Consider the following 20,352-nt stretch of genomic DNA (forward strand, 5'->3'; position numbering starts at 1 on the left):
AATCATGTGAGCTGAAGATTAATAATTTACCAAAGGTCATACAGCTGGTCAGTGGCTGGCAGAGCCTAAATATGAATTTAGGATTGTCTGAGGCCAAAGTCAAACCTAGAAGTGGGCATTGTAAACTGCTGGCATCTTGCAGCAGACAATGAGAAGGGCAGTCCAACAGAAGGATCAGCATGTGCAACAGCCTGGAGGAATGAAAGAGAAGTTCACTTCAGAGAACTAGTTCACCAAGGCCCAACACGCCAGAGGGAAAATGGAGAACGATGAGGCCTTAGAGGTTAGAGCCAGCTCGCAAAGGGCCTTGAAACACTATGCTGAAGAAACCCGGACTCAATCCTGTGGACAGTGGAAAGTTTCTGAGGGTTTTATACAAATGGCAACACAATAATAGCTAACATTTATAAAGCACTTACCATTGGCCAGGCCTCATAATAAGAGCCTGCATGAATTGTCTCACTCAATCCTGACAAAGACCCAATGAAATGGTATTATTTTATTCCCACTTTTCAGATGAGGTAATTATCATTTGGAGGGGTTCAGTAATGTGCTCAAAATCATAGACTGGCCTGGGACAGAAGCTTGGCTCTATCTGACTCCAGAGCCCATGCTTTTAACCAGGACCAAGAGAATTAACCCCATGTCCCTGAGGCACCTATATCAGATTACAATAAGTCACTTTCTCTGCCTCTAGAATGGCACTAGTTGCACAGTGAGCTATGATATGATTGCACCACTGCACTCCAGCCTAGGTGACAGTGAGAACCTATCCCTAAAAAAGAAAAATTAAAAATTTTTTGGCGTTAACAGCCATATCGAGGTACTGTGCCAAGTACTCTATCTACATCACATAATTTAATCCTTATGATAATCCTGTGAGTTAAAGGTTTGCTCACAAGAGGAAGATTGACATTGCTTTTCTGCTTTTCAGCAACTGTGTATTGCTGTACCTGAGACTCCAGAGCTTGGGCTCTAGAGCCACAGAGAGCCAAGCTTCTGTCCCTGGCCAGTCTGTGACCTTGAGCACATTACCGAACCCCTCCAAATGACAGTTACCTCATCTGAAAAGTGGGAATAAAATAATACTATTTCATTCTTGGGAGAAATGAGAAAATGGCCAGACCCTGAAATCCCCTTCTGTGTTGTGTGGTTCAGACAAGGGCTGCACTACCCTATGTCGTCTCCCGATCTGCACTGTAGGTGCCTGTGGGAGCAGGAGCTGGGGCACGGGTTCACCAGCAAGAGTAGTTAGAAACAATTCTGCTCTCTGACAAGAAAATAACAGGAGGCAGACTGAGGTCTAGCCCAGGGCCTGGCACATGGTAGAGGCTCAGTAAATAGTTTGTGGAAGGGAGGGAAGGACCATGCGGTTGAAGAAGAGATTAAGAAGTGTTTCAGAGATGAAACGACTAGCCTTGGGGACAGAGGAGATGAGATAAGGTGTATGGTAGAAAATTCAGCATTCCTTCCCGACGTTCGGTCTCATTCTCTGAAATTCCTTCTCCATCACGCACTTCAGGCTGCGATAACGAGGTGGAGTGTGGAATCGGACGAGCGACCGCAAGCCCGAGGCGGGTGGAGGTTACCTGGCCGCGGCGGGGAGGTGGGCAGGCGGCAGGGAAGGCGGGGCAGGAGGGCGGGGCCCGGGGCGGGAGGTGTGGCCGGCGGGCGCGGGCCTGTGATTGGGAATCCGCGAGAAGGCCTGGGATTGGAGGGGCCAGGCAGAGCCCGCGAGGAGGTGACGCGGCTGCGGAGGTGACGCGGGAGGTCGCGCGCCCCTTCCGGCGCGGGGAGGGCGCTGAAGATCGGGGCCGCTCGGCCGCAGGCCGCCTCCAGCGCCGCGGGATGTAGCGCGGGGGACCGCGGCCCCCAGCAGAGCCCGCCCGCCAGGCTGTAAGTCTCCTCGGGGCTGCGCGGTGGGCGGGGACTCGGTGGGAGCGCGGGGACCCCGGGGGCCCCGACCCAGGCCTGCGGAGGAGACAGCCGTTTGGGGGAACCCGCTTCGATGTGCCAAGGGGCCCGGGCCCCAGCCATGGAGCCGCCCGGCCTCCCGGCGTCCAGCCGGTCGAGGTTGTAAACATTTCCGGCCCCTCCCACTGCGCGCCGCCTCCGAGGCGGCCTAGGTGCGGTGGGCGCTCGTCCCCGGCTGTCCCCAGACTCCCGGCAGTCCTGTGAGTGCTGCGCCTTTAGCCCCACGGGATGGAGATGCATGGGTTCCCCAGATCGGGACCAGAGAGCCAGAGCTAAGCTTGGCCCCGAGGCCGCCACGCGTGGGGAGGGAGGGCTGCGGGCCTAGGTCGCGAACCGCCTCTCAGCGGGGAACAGCCGCATTGGGTTGCCAGGAAGCCTTTAGGTTCCTCCACCAACAATCTTTGGCAGGTCAAGTCGTGACACTGCCCTCACTTTGATGGGATGGGAAGGGAGGTTGGTGATCGCTCTGCAGGGTTAAGGTAATCCTGAAGGCTGAAATGCGGGGCTACTTTGGGGGAAAATGAAATTTCATTACCTTAGGTATCTAGGATTGATGTATACTATCTTCTGTTTGAGAATTTTGGTCTTCAAGCCTTCGATTTTTAAGAAAATAGATAAGTGTTTTTTTTCCCCTCAGTTGCTGGTGCTCTGTGGGAGAATGGGAAACTGACAAGGCCAATTTCAGTTTACACCGTTTCAGATGTCAAAGGAGCACTAGGAGGCCATGATACTTTACTAGATTAACCATAGTACTTCCCTCAAGTGATTTAGAAGACGAGCTAGAAAATACAGCGGAGAATACATAGGCTGCCATCTACAAAACAAATGAAGATTGTAATGGCTGGTTCTTTTCTGAAATGAAGTAATAGTGGGGTCGGTTCACTGCTTTTCTCTTTTCCTAGTAGTTGGGTAGGGTACGGTGGTGCAACTTCGGTTCCTGAGGTTGTATAGTATCTGTATACTGCCAGGAATTTAGGGTGGTGCTAAACAGATTGCAATGTCAGGGTACCGGCTTGCAGCCACTACATGTATTTACTCCAGGAGTAACTTTTATGTACCCATATTGTGATTTGCACTTGGGAAATCAGTCATAAAAACTGATGTTACCTGTGAAGGCCCATATTAGGGTAGACCTCCACAAAACCATACCTACTTGTAGAGTAGAATCTGAAAGCTTTCTATTCTCAATGGTCAAGACTTTGCCTGCAGGTAGGAGAGAATCTCAGAAAAGTAACAGGAAGCAACATTAATCCACTGATTCCCATTGCTGATTTATAAAGTACACCACCTTAAGTAGGCTTTTAGGCTATTTTCAGTTTCTTCAATCTGGCCTCATTTTACCTTTCCAGGACTCTATGGAAAAATGAATTGTTTACTGCCCTGGGGACTGTGTTCTTTCATGGCATGTTCACACATATACCCTCCTGGAATGCCCTGTTTCCATCTCTACCTATCAATCTCCTTTCATAAAATCTTCCACAAAACTTTTCTGATCTCTTCAACTAAAGTTGCGCTTTTCTTTTGAATTCCTCCTGCACATAGTGGCACTAAGCCTTGTAGTAATGATATTAGGAAAGTTATTTCCCCGATTTAGAGGCCAACAAACATTTCACCCCTCTGACTCCTCTTTGCCTTGTCTCTGTGGCCACAACACTGTGCGTATTGTAAGTAATCAATCGGTATTCTCGGATTAATGAAGGTTAGAAATTGCTCTTCTTTCTAGGCCAGTATATTTGTTCTCTATTTCCATAGGAAATTTGCTTTGACTTCTAATACAAAGCCAAACTGAAACCCTTTAACACTCCTGCTACATTATCCTGTCCCGTCTACTTATTATCACACAGGTAAGATAAGCAGTCGTCTTTATATCTAGAAGCTTTGTGAATTATGGTGAGGTTTTTTTTCTTGGACCAGTACTCATCAATGTTATGTCCATTTGTCCGTAATGTCACCTCCTGGACTTTGTTCCTCTTACCATGCTCAAAGTTGATTCCCTTTTTCCTGCTCAGAAATATTGGGTGAATAGGCCAGGCATGGTGGCTCATGCCTGTAATCCCAGCACTTTGGGAGGCTGAGGCGAGTGGATCACCTGAGGTCAGGAGTTCGAGACCAACCTGGTCAACATGGCAAAACCCTGTCTCTACTAAAAATACAAAAATATCCAGATGTGGTGGCAGGTGCCTGTAATCCCAGCTACTTGGGAGGCTGAGGCATGAGAATCGCTTGAACCTGGGAGGCAGAGTTGCAGTGAGCAGATCGTGCCAGTGCACTCCAGCCTTGGGGATAGAGCGAGGAGGCTCTTGTCTCCAAAAATAAAAGTGGTGGCTAGCATTGGCTGGGCACGGTGGCTCACACCTGTAATCCCAGCACTTTGGGAGGCTGATGTAGGAGAATTGCTTGAGTCCAGGAGTACTAGGCTGCAGTGAGCTATGATGGTGCCACGCACTCCAGCCTGGGCCTGGAACTGGCTGAACTTGGGAGCAAGACCCTGACTCCAAAAAGAAAAAATGGGCTGGCATTAAAATCTTTCATATGCCTGTATACTGTTCACTTGTTTTTGTCATGACATTAGCAAAGTTTGCCTATCTGTTAGGGCTCAAAAACACCTCTTCAGCCAGGCACAGTGGCTCATACCTGTAATCCCAGCACTTTGGGATGCCAATGCTGGGCAACATAGTGAGACCTCGTCTCTACGAAAAATAAACAAAATTAGCTGGGCATGGTGACACATGCCTGTAGTCCCAGTTACTAAGACTTGGGAAGCTAAGGTGGGAGGATCGCTGAGTCCGGCAGGTTGAGGCTACAGTGAGCTAAGATCACACCACTGCACTCCAGCCTGGATGACAGAGCAAGACCCTTTCTTTAAAAAAAAAAAAAAAAAAAAGACTTCTTCTGTTGGGGAGGAGCTACAAAGGAAGTCAGATTGTTTTTCCACTTCAGACTTTGGGACACTTGGCATCAAGTAGAAGAGCTGAGGCCCTGTTTACTGTAGTTTGGTGATTTCAAACATGTACCTTTGCTTTGACTGATATTTCTCCAACAAAGCTGTGAAACTATCCTCCCTAACACACAGTAGATAGGGGGAAAGATGGCTGTGTTCTTATCTATACTGCTAGACTGGTCTTGCTTTAGAACAAGAATCAAGCTAGGCATGGATAGAGGCTACCCATAGACTCTCTAAAGGCCCGGGAACTAAACTCTTAGAAACTTTATGTCTTTTCCTCCAGGAAAGTGTGCTGTAGCCTGGAAAACTTGAGAATTGGTTCACAATATAAATGTCTCCAAAAACTATAAGTGAAATAACACTCCAGCTAACTGGCTGGTGATTAAAAATCAATCTTTTCCCCAAGTTTGGCACAGGATTATCTTATTTATAGGAGTACAAACACCTCCCTGCTCCACAGCTTTTCTCTCTAATATCCTAGGTTTACCCAGTTGGAAAGCTTAGTGGTAAAGGTTTATTAGCTTAAGTTGAAGAAATCCCATCAAAAATGCACTCAGTCAAGTTTGGCTCAAATATAATTTGCAATATTGGGTGTGGCAAGCTTGAGGGGAAAGGCATTTCCTCTAAAATACATAAGGACATAGAAAGCTGGCAGAAGGTTGGCACTTTAACACCTTAGGGGTTTGTTCTGATTTTACATCATAGACTAAAACACACTGGTAATTCTCCATTGTTTGTGAGTGATCCACCCCATAGAAGTGGTATTTTCAGATCCTAGTATTATTTGCTCTTCTTTCTTGCCAGACATCCCATCCCTATCTCTCCCTTTCCTGTCTCTGTGTTACTACAGTTTAGAAGACCAAACTGGACAATGGACTTTGCTCACTATGATGACATGATCTCCATTTACCTCCATTGTATGTACTTTAATGCATGATGATATATTTTGTATGATGAGTTGTAGCTGACGGCTGGTTTGTGAGTTAACTGGGGATCTCAGGTTTTGGTGACTCTGGGTCTAGAAGATGTGGAGAGGTGGTATAGGAGCTAGTGATAGAGAAGCTAGAGGGAATCAGAAGAACTAATAGTAAATGATTTGGACTGAAAAGGGAAAAGACTTTGATGATAGCCAGAAGACTTGAGGGCATAAAAACTTTTCAGATCAAGTGATGAAATTAGTAAGAATGCCAATCTGGATTCTTCATATGATCTTTGGACCCTAATTGCCCAACTTAAATTTTCTCTATATTATTCTCATTGCCTCTAGTAAAATAGTTACATAGCACTCAAAGTTACTAAATTTAGTGTGTGACCATTCTAGTTGAGGGGTTCTCTCCCTCCACTGCCCTCCAGGAGCAATCAAATTGTATCACTTATTTTTGTGCATATTACAAACTACCTATGTTATCTGGCTCTTTGAAAACAATGCTATAACTTGTTCAACTTGTATTTTGCACAGTATGTTAGAATGCCTTAGGGTGCTAGTCCTAAATACACTTGCTAAATATTCAGTGAATGTGTTGACTTACTCAGGGGAAAGGGATAAGAGAAGCCACTACAAGCACAAGAAAATGCGCATAAGCCCTTATCTAAGTGGCTAGAAGCTAAGTCATATGCTGACAAGCTGGAATCTGCCCCATTCATTCACTCATTTTGAAATGGGTTCTAACCAAAATAAAGTATATTTATTATTTTATGATCCATGTGTTGCATGTCAGAACCAGAATTTTGTTTTGTTTTGTTTTGTTTCTGCCCTGGTAGCCTGATCTAAATTACTGCCAACAGTATCCCAACGTAAGTGTGCCCCTCTTTTCAGATTTATCTAAGATGCCCAAAACTATTAATGTTTTTTGCTTGCGATATAAAGTTTTTTGTTTTTTTTGTTTTTTTTTGCTTGCGATATAAAGTATTTTTTAGTAAAGCTGCTGATTCAGTAGTACTTCACTTTGAGGAAATATGTTTTGAGGTCAGCCTATTGAGAAAGATTTCCTAGTGTCCCTCTCACATGGGTTGCCCATCCTCGAGGTTTTCATAGGCCTCCAGCTTCCTGTTCTCCTTGAGCTCAATTGTTCACTATGACTGTGTGCTGGCATCTCGTCAGAGTCTTGCACATTTAAAGGAAGAGGAACTGTCTATGTGTTGACACCATATAAAGGTCTGCTGTATAGCAAGTTATTGTTTTTGTCTCTCTTGGACTAGATTGCCGGTTGCTTTCAACTGTGCTTGTGGGTTGAGCATAGCATGACTCATGACTGTTTAGAAGCTTGAGGATTGCCCTTACCTGATGTGTTAGTAAGTGTTCTCCAGAAAGCACCAATAGGATACATACATATGGATAGAGGTGGGATTTTTTCTGGGAATTGGCTCATGAGATTATGGAGGCTAAGTCCCACAATATGCCATCTGCAAGCTAGACAACCAAGGAAGTCCGTAACTGGTTCAGCTTAAGGCCGAAGGCCTGAGAACCCAAGGAGCTATTGGTGCACATCCCAGAATCCCAAGGCAGGAGAACCTGGAGTTTCTGATGTCCAAGGGAAGGAAAGGAATGGTGTCCCAGCTCCAGGAGGGAAGGAGGGGGAGAGACAGAGAGAGTTGGGCAGTCAGAGAAAGAGATTTATAATCCCTGAGAAGGAATTGTGATTACTCTTAGATAAAAAAGAACTAACACAAGATAGCAAAGATATTTGTATATAGTGAATAGCCATGGATGATACAGTGTCTCCCTCTGGAGCAAAGTTATGTTTACTGCCCAATATAAAAGATTGGGGCTCCCTAAGCTTAAGTTTCCTCTCCTGGAATGTAAACCACTCCATGCGCAGGTGTTACCTGGCCCTCCCTGCATTGCAATGTGGTTATTTGGGTTTGGGTGGGGCTTGGGTAACCAATGCAAGAAAATGCTAATATTCCGGCTACTGCTATTGCTATAACTAATAAAGTCCTTTGTATGGGGTAGGGGTGGGGAAAGAACTAATAATTTACAGCATAGTGGAAATCTTTGGAAACGTTCTCCCTCTTTCCCTCTTTTTTTATTTGCATTTCCCTGAGACCTGATTAAAGACTACTGTGAAAATCCAACCCAGGAAAACCTAAAGTGTCTTGAGATTTTTCCTAGAAAATGAAATTCTGGGTTTTTCTGATTTTGTGCGTGCCTGTCTCTAGTTTTTGAAATACTCATTTGAGCGGGGCTTAGATTATGGGTTGTGGTGGTTGAAACAAGTTTTTGTGGAGCTGGTTATTAGGTATGTGTGTGGCAAAGGGTAAACTGGGGCTGCCTCCTTGTCTTCATCTTCCTGCTTCCAGGTAAGTTCTTGCTTGCTTGCAGGACAGATTGTGATGAAAGCTTGTTATCCCAGGGTTGAACTCAGGCTGTAATCCTATAATAGAATTAGTAGACTTCCCAGAGAAATTAACCGCTAGTCATCTGTCCCACAACCAAGTTCCTTTTGTATGTATGACACATCAGAGCATTTGTAGATAAGGTCCAACTGAGTTCAGTTGGCATTTAATTCATTTCTAAGCCTGGATGATCTTGTAGTAATTGCAACCAGATGTTGGCTTTATATTTTTGTTCCTCAGTCTCAGAGCTAGGCCTTTCTTGGGCAGGGTGAGCTTTGGGAGTGGTGGATGAGACTCTTCTCACTAAATGGTTCCATACCTGTGGGAGGGAGTTGAGGGTGGGTAGCTGTTTTTCTGTGGTGACAGTTTGGTGCAGTAACCATAGATCATTTGAAAGCAAGCAACTAGGTGTTACATTTTCAGCCTTAACTATAAGATTAGTGAGGTTCTAGGTAAAGGTTGGCACTAAAGAGGGAGGACAAGAATAGGTTTCATTTAAGCAATTAACTGGCCTTTAGAATTGGAGACAGGATATGGGTTGATTAGCTTCTTATTCAATATTAGAGTATAGAAATGAAACTGTAAGAGGAATAAATTGTCAATCCTTCATGTTTGTGTTTGCTTTTAGCGTCTACCATCAGAGGGAGATCTCTGCCCCCTGGGGCTGAGGGACCCCAACCTTTCCCCAAGCTGAAGCTGCAGGGTATTGAGGTACCAGCCAGATGTCTTCCCACAAAGGATCTGTGGTGGCACAGGGGAATGGGGCTCCTGCCAGTAACAGGGAAGCCGACACGGTGGAACTGGCTGAACTGGGACCCCTGCTAGAAGAGAAGGGCAAACGGGTAATCGCCAACCCACCCAAAGTAAGTCATCTTCCCAGGAGTCATCCCCTTGTTCAGTTTCTCTCCTTAGAACTCTGTCAGTTTCTCTTTTTTAAGATCTCACCGTCCAAAAGGAGGAACATTGCATCCTGGAAATGTGTCTATCCAAGTCCCTATGATACTATTATAAACATCTTGTTGTCTGCTTTCCCCATTGTAAACTTTTGGGAAATTCACTCATCTTTGTAACACCAGTGCTTAGCACAAGGCCTGCAGTCCAATAAATAATCAGTAAATATCTGAATGAATGAAGGAAGCAGTCAATTAGGATTAGGTTTGACTTCATATAACACACAAAAATCCTTACAGTTTTGACAGGACAGAAGTCTCTCAAGCAGAAGAATTTCAGAAGTAACCAATCCAGGGCTGATATGGAGGATCCACCACTGTCAGGCACTTGTATTGCTCCCCCATCACTCTTAATATGTGCCCATCATACCCACATTCTACCCACCATGAAAGGGAAACGAGGAGAAGAAAGGCCCTCTCTTTCCCTTTTATTTTTATTGAGATAAGATCTTGCCATGTTGCCCAGGCTGATCTTAAACTCCTAGGCTCAAGTGATCCTCCTGCCTCGGCCTCCCAAAGTGTTGGGATTACAGGTGTGAGCCACTGTGCCTGGCCAACTCTTTCTCTTTTAAAGGGACTATCAGGACCGGGCACGGTGGCTCACACCTGTAATCCCAACACTTTGAGAGGCCGAGGCAGGTGGATCACCTGAGGTCAGGAGTTCGAGACCAGCCTGGCCAATATAGTGAAGCCCCTTCTCTACTAAAAACACAAAAATTAGCTGGGTGTGGTGGCAGTCGCCTGTAATCCCAGCTACTCGGGAGGCTGAGGCAGGAGAATCACTTGAACCTGGGAGGCAGAGGTTGCAGTGAGCCGAGATCGTGCTATTGCACTCCAGCCTGGGCAACAAGAGTGAAACCCCCTCTCAGAAAAACAAAAATAAATTAAGGAACTATCAGGAAGTACCTATAAGACTTCGGCCAGAATTTACTTACATAACTATATTCAGCTGCAGTGGAGGTTAGAAAGTGCAGCCTGAGTAAAATTGCAGTAACATTGCCACCCTGAACAAAACCGTGGGCTTTGTTACTTAGGAAGAGAGAGAATGGACATTGGGGTAGGCTAGCTGGAAGCTGTAGCACAAAATCTAAGATGGACCATGTGTTTACTAGTGACCATCAACAACAGGAGAGAAATAGCCCAGAAAAGGAGTTGAACTGCCAGGCTTTCTATAGCCATGATTCGGTGCCTGGGGATAGAGAGAGAGAGAGTTCTCTCCCTTTCACAGGCAAGTGCCCTCCTGGGTGCGCTTTTTAGGCCCTGGAGTCAGTACTGCTGTTTTCAATGGAACCAGTTCTGAGGCCCTGGTACTCCTGGGAGCTGCTGTAGATACAGAGTTTCAATCGTGACAGCATCCCTAGAGACAGTGAACAGGGAACTCTGAACAGAATTAATGTTACCGAACTCTCTGAGACTCTGTGTCTTTTTCATTGTTTTGAAAATGTAGGCTGGGCGTGGTGGCTCAGCCTGTAATCCCAGCACTTTGCGAGGCTGAGGCAGGAGGATCACGTGAGGTCAGGAGTTCGAGACCAGCCTGGCCAACATGGTGAAACCCCATCTCTACTAAAAATACAAAAATTAGTCAGGCATGGTGGTGGGCGCCTGTAATCCCAGCTACTTGGAGGCCGAGGCATGAGAATTGCTTGAACCGGGGCGGCGGAGGTTGCAGTGAACAGAGATCGCACCACTGTACTCCAGCCTGGGCAACAGAGGGATATTCCATCTCAAAAAAAAAAAAAGAAAAAGAAAAGAAAGAAAGAAAATGTAATGGCCTGGAAAAGAGAACTCTTTGGGAAACTGAGAAAGTGAAGAACCACTATCCTAAAGAAAAGGATGTCATTCAGTACCTAGAGCTGGTGTATTCCCCCAATACTAGTCTCTGTGACAGTCCTTCTTTTACGCACTGCATAGAATGTCCACTCCAGCATTTACGAAGTATTAATAAATTTCTAACTAGTGTTGTAAACTCAGTATGTATGCTTTTGGAGAAGAGACCACAAGACCCTCTGTAGGAAAGAGGCTGGGCAGAAGGCGTTAGGTTTGGGTTTTTCTGGGTCTCTCTGCTCTGGAATAGTACAATTTATGAGATGACTCCTTGGATTGTTGTGGGTTTTTTCCCCCATAGGCTGAGGAAGAGCAAACATGCCCAGTGCCCCAAGAAGAAGAGGAGGAGGTGCGGGTACTGACACTTCCCCTGCAAGCCCACCACGCCATGGAGAAGATGGAGGAGTTTGTGTACAAGGTATGGCCTATGAGCTTCTGTCCTGGAAGGGGAAGGGCGGCAGGCCTGTCTGGGATGTCTGCAGCCAGCAAGCTTGCACTGGGTTGAAGAGCTTTTACTCCTGGGAAGGAGTGGATTTGTTTTTTGGTTAAGATGAGGTAAATCAATGTGAAGACTGGCTAAATTTTTACTGTCTACTCTGTGAGACATTGTTCAAAATATATTCTTTTTTTTTTTTTTTTGAGACAGTCTCGCTCTGTCGCCCAGGCTGGAGTGCAGTGGCGCAATCTCGGCTCACCGCAAGCTCCACCTCCCAGGTTCACGCCATTCTCCTGCCTCAGCCTCTCCAAGTAGCTGGGACTACAGGCGCCCGCCACCACGCCCGGCTAATTTTTTGTATTTTTGGTAGAGGCAGGGTTTCACCGTGGTCTCGATCTCCTGACCTCATGATCCGCCCGCCTCGGCCTCCCAAAGTGCTGGGATTACAAGCGTGAGCCACCGCGCCCGGCCGTTCAAAATATATTCTTAAAACGGGTTCTTTTCTATGCAAGGGGCACCTTTGGAAGTCATCAAAATATTTCAATATGACAGTAATATGAGTGCTTTTGTTAGCACATTAAATATACATGAATGATGAGCACTAATGTATTTTATTAAAATTTGTAATTTCTAAGTAATGATGAATAGAAACAGTATTTTGAGATACCTGCAGAACTAATGTGTGAAAGTATCTGATTTCTATTGGTGACAAAGCCACAAGTTCTACTAATACTGTGGTTTGTTGCCTATGCTTATAATTGAGGAAAATGATCAATTTACTTAGAGGTAAATGGAAATACAATGTTTTCCATCTATTCGCCGGATCCTGTCCATAGTGCGTGGATCCTAGATTAAGAACCCCTACTCTAAAAAGACGTGGTAAGAACTTAGAATCTAATTGGGGGAGGGATGAGACATGAGATAGAATCTCTTGGAGAGGGGCAAAGGAGGGATCTGTATGTTTTTTAAAACAATGTTTATAATTTTTTTGTTTTTATTCAGTATATCAATTTTGAAATCTCAAGTAGCCTAAAGGAGGTTGTACCATTTTTTTTTTTTTTTTTTGAGACAGAGTTTTGCTCTTGTCTCCCAGGTGCAATGGCACAATCTCAGCTCACTGCAACATCCACCTCCCAGGTTCAAGCAATTCTCCTGCCTCAGCCTCCTGAGTAGCTGGGATTACAGGCATGTGCCACCACACCTGGCTTATTTTTGTATTTTTAGTAGATACGGGGATTCTCCATATTGGTCAGGCTGGTCTCGAATTCCCAACCTCAGGTGATCCACCCGCCTCAGCCTCCCAAAGTGCTGGGATTACAGGTGTGAACCACTGTGCCCAGCCTGGTTGGACCATATATTTTTAAAAGGTTGAGAAACACCTAAAACTTCTCCAGATAAACTAACATAAAACAAAAAGAGATTTTTTGTTTGTTTGTTTTTGTTTTTTTAATACAGAGTCTTGCTCGGTCGCCCAGGCTGGAGTGCAGTGGTGCAATCTCGGCTCACTGCAACCCCCACCTGCCAGGTTCAAACCATTCTCCTGCCTCAGCCTCCCGAGTAGCTGGGATTACAGGTGCCCACCACCATACCTGGCCAATTTTTTGTACTTTTAGTAGAGACAGGGTTTCACCATGTTAGTCAGGCAGGTCTTTTTTTTTTTTTTTTTTTTTTTTTTTTTCTGTCGCCCAGGCTGGAGTGCAGTGGCACAATCTCGGCTCACTGCAAGCTCCGCCTCCCGGGTTCATGCCATTCTCCTGCCTCAGCCTCTCCGAGTAGCTGGGACTACAGGCGCCCGCCACCACGCCCGGCTAATTTTTTGTATTTTTAGTAGAGACGGGGTTTCTCCGTGGTCTCGATCTCCTGACCTTGTGATCCGCCCGCCTCGGCCTCCCAAAGTGCTGGGATTACAAGCGTGAGCCACCGCGCCCGGCCTGTCAAGCAGGTCTTGAACTCCTGACCTCAGGTGATCCACCAACCTCAGCCTCCCAAAGTGCTAGGATTACAGGTGTGAGCCGCCACACCCAGCCAGGATTTTTTTTTTTTTTTTAATGGTCAAAATATGAGTCAGGACTCTGCTAGCCCCATTCATGCTATGTCTTGGGTATCTCCCAGTCCAGGCTGGTTCTCCACTATTACCTAGGACCATTCAGAGCCTGACTGACGTCTTCCTAGACTGGTTCTCCATCACTGCTTGTCCTTGGGGAAGGTACTATCTAGTGCCCTACCCAGAGAAAGCGTATATGTTCTAGGTCTGGGAGGGACGTTGGAGAGTCATCCCATATGATGTGCTCCCTGACTGGCTAAAGGACAATGACTACCTGCTACATGGTCATAGACCACCCATGCCCTCCTTTCGGGCTTGCTTCAAGAGCATCTTCCGCATCCATACAGAAACTGGCAACATCTGGACGCATCTGCTTGGTGAGTGATTTGGATGGGGAAAGGTCGAATTTGTTGTCTCCCTAACTGCGAAGGGATTATAGAGCCCAACAAAGTTGCTCAGATTGATTGACAGCTGGGATTCTACCTTTAAACTACTAATGACTTTAAGCTAATGACCTTGGTTGACCCTTGATCACTGATCTTTAAGACAGAGTAAAAGGCCTAGAAACCAAAGAAACTGGGACTAGATATTCTTTTGTGATCCCTGGCAGAACTGTTCTAGGTGGAGACGGTGCCTTGTACTTCATAATTTCCGACTGTGAAAGTAAAATGCCAATATTTCAAAAAATGGTCTTTTTGTTTGGGTTTCTGTGATCGGTGCCACTTTCTTTGAAACGTTTGACTGCAAGTACACAGCTAAACCTCATAGCTTTCTGATTCTTTTTTTTATTTCAATAGCTCTTGGGGTACAAAGGGGTGGGGGGTTAGGTTACATGGATGAATTATATACTGGTGAATTCTGAGATTTTATTTTATTTTTTTTCTTTTTTCGAGACGGAGTCTCGCTCTGTTGCCCAGGCGGCAGTGCAGTGGGGCGATCTCGGCTCACTGCAAGCTCCGCCTCCGGGGTTCACGCCATTCTCCTGCCTCGGCCTCCTGAGTAGGTGGGACTACAGGCACCCGCCACCACGCCCGGCTAATTTTTTGTATTTTTAGTAGAGCCAGGGTTTCACTGTGTTAGGCAGGATGGTCTCGATCTCCTGATCTCGTGATCCGCCCGCCTCGGCCTCCCAAAGTGCTGGGATTACAGGCTTGAGCCACCGCGCCTGGCCGAATTCTGAGATTTTAATGCACCCATCACCTTAGTAGTGTACATTGTACCCAATATGTAGTTTTTCTATCCCACACCCCAAGCTCATCCTCCTGCTTCTGAGTCTCCATAGTCCGTTATATCACTCTGTATGCCTTTGCGTACTCATAGCTTAGCTGCCACTTATAAGTGAGAACATATACAGTATTTGATTTTTCATTCCTAAGTTACTTCACTTAGAATAGTGGCCTTCAGCTTTATCCAGGTTGCTGCAAAAGACATTATTGCATTCCTTTTTATGGCTGAGTAGTATTCCATGGTGTACGTACACCACATTTTCTTTATTCACTCATTGGTCAATGGACACTTAGGTTGGTTCCGTATCTTTAGAGTTGTGAATTGTGCCACAATAAACATACATGTGCATGTGTCTTTTTCGTATGACTGCTTTTCCTTTGGGTAGATACCTAGTAGTGGGATTGGTGGATCAAATAGTAGCTCTACTTTTAGTTCTTTAAGGAATCTCTATACCCTTTTCCACAGAGGTTATATGAATTTATAATTTACATTCCCACAAGGAGTGTATAAGCATTCCCCTTTCACCACATCCATGCCAACATCTGTTGTTTTTTGATTTTTTAATAATGGCCTTTCTTGCAGGAGTAAGGTGGTATCTCATTGTGCTTTTAATTTCTATTTCCCTGATGATTAGTGATGTTGCCCATAGCTCACTGATTCAAAAACATCAACCATCAAAGTGTACACATTCCCTTTTTTCTTACAGGTTTTTTTATTTTACCCTCCTGCAGGTTTCGTGCTGTTTCTCTTTTTGGGAATCTTGACCATGCTCAGACCAAATATGTACTTCATGGCCCCTCTACAGGAGAAGGTGGTTTTTGGGATGTTCTTTTTGGGTGCAGTGCTCTGCCTCAGCTTCTCCTGGCTCTTTCACACCGTCTATTGTCATTCAGAGAAAGTCTCTCGGACTTTTTCCAAGTGAGTTGAAAGAACACCATAGGAAGAGACTGTGCACTGTTGTCACATCTTGAGATCCCAGTGCTTACTGGGCTATAGGAATTCATATCACTCCTAAAGGTTTCTTGATATGCCAGAGGAAAGGCTCTCTGTTCTGTGGGGATAGTGGGGTGATGAAGCTTTTTTCTTAAACGCTTCATGAACAGACTTACTGCATCCTCCTCAACAGATGGAGAGACCAATTGTGGAATATATTTTCTACCTGAAAAGTACTATCTTTTCTGAGGCTTAGAGTGCCAGTGCACTGGCTGCTTTCCAAGACCTTGTACCCATTCCTAGCGTAACTTACTATTAGCCCAAGCCAAAGTAGGGTGTGGTAAATAGTCTATGTTTCATTCTGCTGGTGCTCCTACCCAGCAGTCAAGTAAAGCTTATCTTTGCTGGCCATGCATTACTGGAAGCTCCAGATGTCCATCATCGTGTGCTTTCTCTTTTCCCCAGCTGTGAGCCTGGGGTTCTATTTGTTTGCTTGTTTGTGTTGTTATTGTTGGTTTTGGTGGTTACAGTGGTGTATTATTTTGTTTTTCCTAACAACACCAGTAAGAAGGGTACATTTTCCTCATTTAAAAAGTCAACTAAGATAGAAAAAGCTAGAGTATCCCTTAATACTATTCCCAATTTAAGAATTTTGTTTTTAGAACTCATTCTATCAGAATAGGAGAATTTTCAAAGCCCTTCCTAGTGTGATGCTGGGAACCAGCTGGATTGTGATGGAATTTCTAAATTCAAGTGTCTACTACGGGAGATACGGCTGTTCACTAGTAAGGGAAAGGGATAGAGTTCTTTGAATGGGGATTCTTAGAGACTTTTCCATCGTAAAATAGAAGTGACCTTGTGGAATTTTAATCCAGAATACAGGATAGATTGTATGGGAAGTGAGGAGATGGTTAAATCTGGGAGCAGGTGGAGAACAGAAAGAGCTAATTAAATGAGCCATACAAATTCATTTCCCCCACTGATTTGTTTCATTTTTGTGGTTCTTTTTAGACTGGACTATTCAGGGATTGCTCTTCTAATTATGGGGAGCTTTGTCCCCTGGCTCTATTATTCCTTCTACTGCTCCCCACAGCCACGGCTCATCTACCTCTCCATCGTCTGTGTCCTGGGCATTTCTGCCATCATTGTGGCGCAGTGGGACCGGTTTGCCACTCCTAAGCACCGGCAGACAAGAGCAGGTAGGTCGGAAGATGTACGTAAACCTCAGAGGTATTTAGACCTTAGGCCTGATAGGCTCAAACCTATTTGAGCCTTAAGGTTTGCAGCTTGAGAACCCCACCCAAACCCTGATGTGTGTTTCAGAACTTTCAAAACAGCATCAATTTCAAAGCTCAGTTCTCCCCCAAGTGTCATACTATTTCAGTAGAATGCTAATAGGACAGATCATTACCCAGCTGGTCAATTAACTGCAAGCACAGATATAGCTACTCTTATTCTTGGTTTGTGTCAGTTTAAAAATGTAGCAAGCACAGTAATTTTAGTGACCCGAGTCCCAAGCTCAGACCAAGGGATTAAAATTAAAACACTCAGACATTTTACTAAGGGAATGGAATACCTGGTTTGTTGAATGAAAATACCTTGAGCATAAACAGGTAACAAAGTACTAGCTACAAGCATAAACCTCTTTGTGTTGTCTCATCTCATCTGGACTCTTATTTTAAGCTTATTACTTGCAGCAACACCACCAATTACCACTAGTCTTTAGTCCCTTTACAATTAATATCTGCTATGTTTTAACCTTCAGTTAAAATAATTAAATATTGGCTGGGCGCGGTGGCTCACGCTTGTAATCCCAGCACTTTGGGAGGCCGAGGCGGGCGGATCACGAGGTCAGGAGATCGACACCACGGTGAAACCCTGTCTCTACTAAAAATATAAAAAAAAAATCAGCCGGGCGTGGTGGCGGGCGCCTGTAGTCCCAGCTACTCAGAGAGGCTGAGGCAGGAGAATGGTGTGAACCCGGGAGGCGGAGCTTGCAGTGAGCCGAGATCGCGCCACTGCACTCCAGCCTGGGCGGCAGAGCGAGACTCCGCCTCAAAAAAAAAAAAAAAAAAAAAAAAAAAAAAAAAAATTAAATATTGTCCAGGAGCAGTGGCTCACGCCTGTAATCCCAGCACTCTGGGGGGCCGAGGCAGGCAGATCACTTGAAGTCAGGAGTTTGAGACCAGCCTGGCCGACATGGTAAAACCCTGTTTTTATTTAAAATATAAAAATTAGTCGGTGTTGTGGCAGCTGCCTGTAATTCCGGCTACTCAAGAGGCTGAGGCGGGAGAATCACTTGAACCTGGTGGGGGGCAGAGGTTGTAGTGAGCCAAGATTGCGCCACTGCACTCCAGCTTGGGCAATAAAGCAAGACTCTTATCTCAAAAAAAAGAAAGAAAGAAAGAAAAGAAAAAAATAATAATAATTACATATTTATCAAGCACCAGCCACGTACCATGCACTGTGCTTAAACAAAGGTATTTACAAAGATGGAGAGGTGGTCCCTGCCCTTCAGTTATGTGTAGTGTAATGGTGTTGAGACACGTACCCATTCTTCCCTTGCTCTTGCCTTATTTGTGTGTCCCAGCAGCTACAGGATAACTGCTAATCTAGGTATATCTGTCTACTCAGGAGGTTAGAGTTCTGGTTATGTAAGACTTTTATGATCTTAACAAGAAGCCTATCCTATGCTTCTCTGACATGGGAGGCAACTGAAGCCTTGCCATCTAAGTTCTGTACCCAAGTTAGCCATCAGAGAGTCTTGACATACCATTTTTACCTAAATTCCTTAACAGATAATAAAGAATATGAGATCTTTGTTCTTGGTGCTCCTTAAAAGGTAGTAAGCACTTACACAGCTTCTTCCCATTCAGGACATAGAAGAAATATCTGCTGAGTGTTAGCCATCTTGTAGGGAAGTTTCCTAGACATGTACTATTCATCCAAAAATAGCTAATTATCATAAACATTGAAATTCCAGAGTAAGACAGCAGTGCTTTCCATGCGGTGGCTGTTTCCTTGTTTGACAGTCTTATGTCTGTTCTGTTCAGGTGTGTTCCTGGGACTTGGCTTGAGTGGCGTCGTGCCCACCATGCACTTTACTATCGCTGAGGGCTTTGTCAAGGCTACCACAGTGGGCCAGATGGGCTGGTTCTTCCTCATGGCTGTGATGTACATCACTGGAGCTGGCCTTTATGCTGCTCGAATTCCTGAGCGCTTCTTTCCTGGAAAATTTGACATATGGGTAAGAAATGAATCTTCCAGCAAGGCCTATGATGGTGAGTGAACAGCCCAAAGTTAAAGGTCTGAGGAAAAGGTGGTAAGAGACTGGAATCATATAGTGTTTGGAGGTACATATATGTACATTGAAGGAAAATCATCAATATTAACATTTTGGTGTATCTCTGACAAGGACTGTGTTTTTAAAACTTTCTAAATATACCACTTTTATGATATTAACAAATTTGTTTAATTAAGGAGAAACTAGAAGAAGCAAATGCTTTCTCCTACTTGTTTCTTATTCCTTCTTGCATTATCCTAAAGGCTCTTCTCTTTTTATTCCTACAGTTCCAGTCTCATCAGATTTTCCATGTCCTGGTGGTGGCAGCAGCCTTTGTCCACTTCTATGGGGTCTCCAACCTTCAGGAATTCCGTTATGGCCTAGAAGGCGGCTGTACTGATGACACCCTTCTCTGAGCCTTCCCACCTGCAGGGTGGAGGAGGAACTTCCCAAGTGCTTTTAAAAATAACTTCTTTGCTGAAGTGAGAGGAAGAGTCTGAGTTGTCTGTTTCTAGAAGAAACCTCCTAGAGAATTCAGTACCAACCAAGCTTCAGCCCACTTTCACACCCACTGGGCAATAAACTTTCCATTTCCATTCTCCTAGCTGGGGATGGGGCATGGTCAAACTTAGCCATCCCCTCCTCAGCAAGGCATCTACCGGCCCCTCACAGAGACAGTACTTTGAAACTCATGTTGAGATTTTACCCTCTCCTCCAACCATTTTGGGAAAATTATGGACTGGGACTCTTCAGAAATTCTGTCTTTTTTTCTGGAAGAAAATGTCCCTCCCTTACCCCCATCCTTAACTTTGTATCCTGGCTTATAACAGGCCATCCATTTTTGTAGCATACTTTTCAAAAACAATTATATACCCTGGTCCCATCTTTCTAGGGCCTGGATCTGCTTATAGAGCAGGAAGAATAAAGCCACCAACTTTTACTTAGCCCGGCTAATCATGGAAGTGTGTCCAGGCTTCAAGTAACTTGAGTTTTAATTTTTTTTTTTTTTCTTGGCAGAGTAATGTAAAATTTAAATGGGGAAAGATATTTAATATTTAATACTAAGCTTTAAAAAGAAACCTGCTATCATTGCTATGTATCTTGATGCAAAGACTATGATGTTAATAAAAGAAAGTACAGAAGACACTTGGCATTCAAAGATTTCACATGTATGGTCTTGATTATTTGCACACAACTCCAAAAGATTAAGTAAGACCTGTGCTAATTTCAGATTCTCCTGAGGCACAAATTTGAGTCATAGGCATGGACAGGCTGGCACATGCAGGCCAATAAATGGACCTAATTGAATTCCTAGCATCCGTTCCCCAATACAGCTTTACTTTTTTATGTAATTGTTGCATGGATTATCTTTTTACATTTTTTAATTTTTTTTTTCATAGA

The 20,352-nt window shown here is 44.7% G+C and overlaps 1 protein-coding gene across 4 annotated transcripts; it reads left to right on the forward strand.

The window, feature by feature from the left end:
* Positions 1 to 1,684: 1,684 nt before the first annotated feature.
* ADIPOR1 (adiponectin receptor 1) lies at positions 1,685 to 20,109 on the forward strand. Of its 4 annotated transcripts, XM_032137347.2 has the most exons (10): positions 1,758 to 1,896; positions 3,727 to 3,818; positions 5,769 to 5,835; positions 8,883 to 9,117; positions 11,330 to 11,446; positions 13,714 to 13,885; positions 15,467 to 15,653; positions 16,680 to 16,867; positions 18,722 to 18,915; positions 19,239 to 20,109. In XM_032137347.2, exons 4-10 carry the CDS (start codon positions 8,977 to 8,979, stop codon positions 19,365 to 19,367), a joined length of 1,128 nt encoding a protein of 375 aa, XP_031993238.1. In that variant the 5' UTR covers positions 1,758 to 1,896; positions 3,727 to 3,818; positions 5,769 to 5,835; positions 8,883 to 8,976; the 3' UTR covers positions 19,368 to 20,109. The 4 variants fall into 4 exon arrangements, with proteins under 4 accessions (XP_031993237.1, XP_058286618.1, XP_031993235.1 ...); XM_032137346.2 differs by lacking the exon at positions 3,727 to 3,818 and having other exon boundaries at positions 1,685 to 1,896; XM_058430635.1 differs by lacking the exons at positions 3,727 to 3,818; positions 5,769 to 5,835 and having other exon boundaries at positions 1,754 to 1,896; positions 15,442 to 15,653; positions 16,762 to 16,867.
* Positions 20,110 to 20,352: the final 243 nt, after the last annotated feature.

This window comes from Hylobates moloch, unplaced genomic scaffold, assembly GCF_009828535.3.
Source record: "Hylobates moloch isolate HMO894 unplaced genomic scaffold, HMol_V3 SCAFFOLD_18, whole genome shotgun sequence".
Taxonomy (NCBI): domain Eukaryota; kingdom Metazoa; phylum Chordata; class Mammalia; order Primates; family Hylobatidae; genus Hylobates; species Hylobates moloch.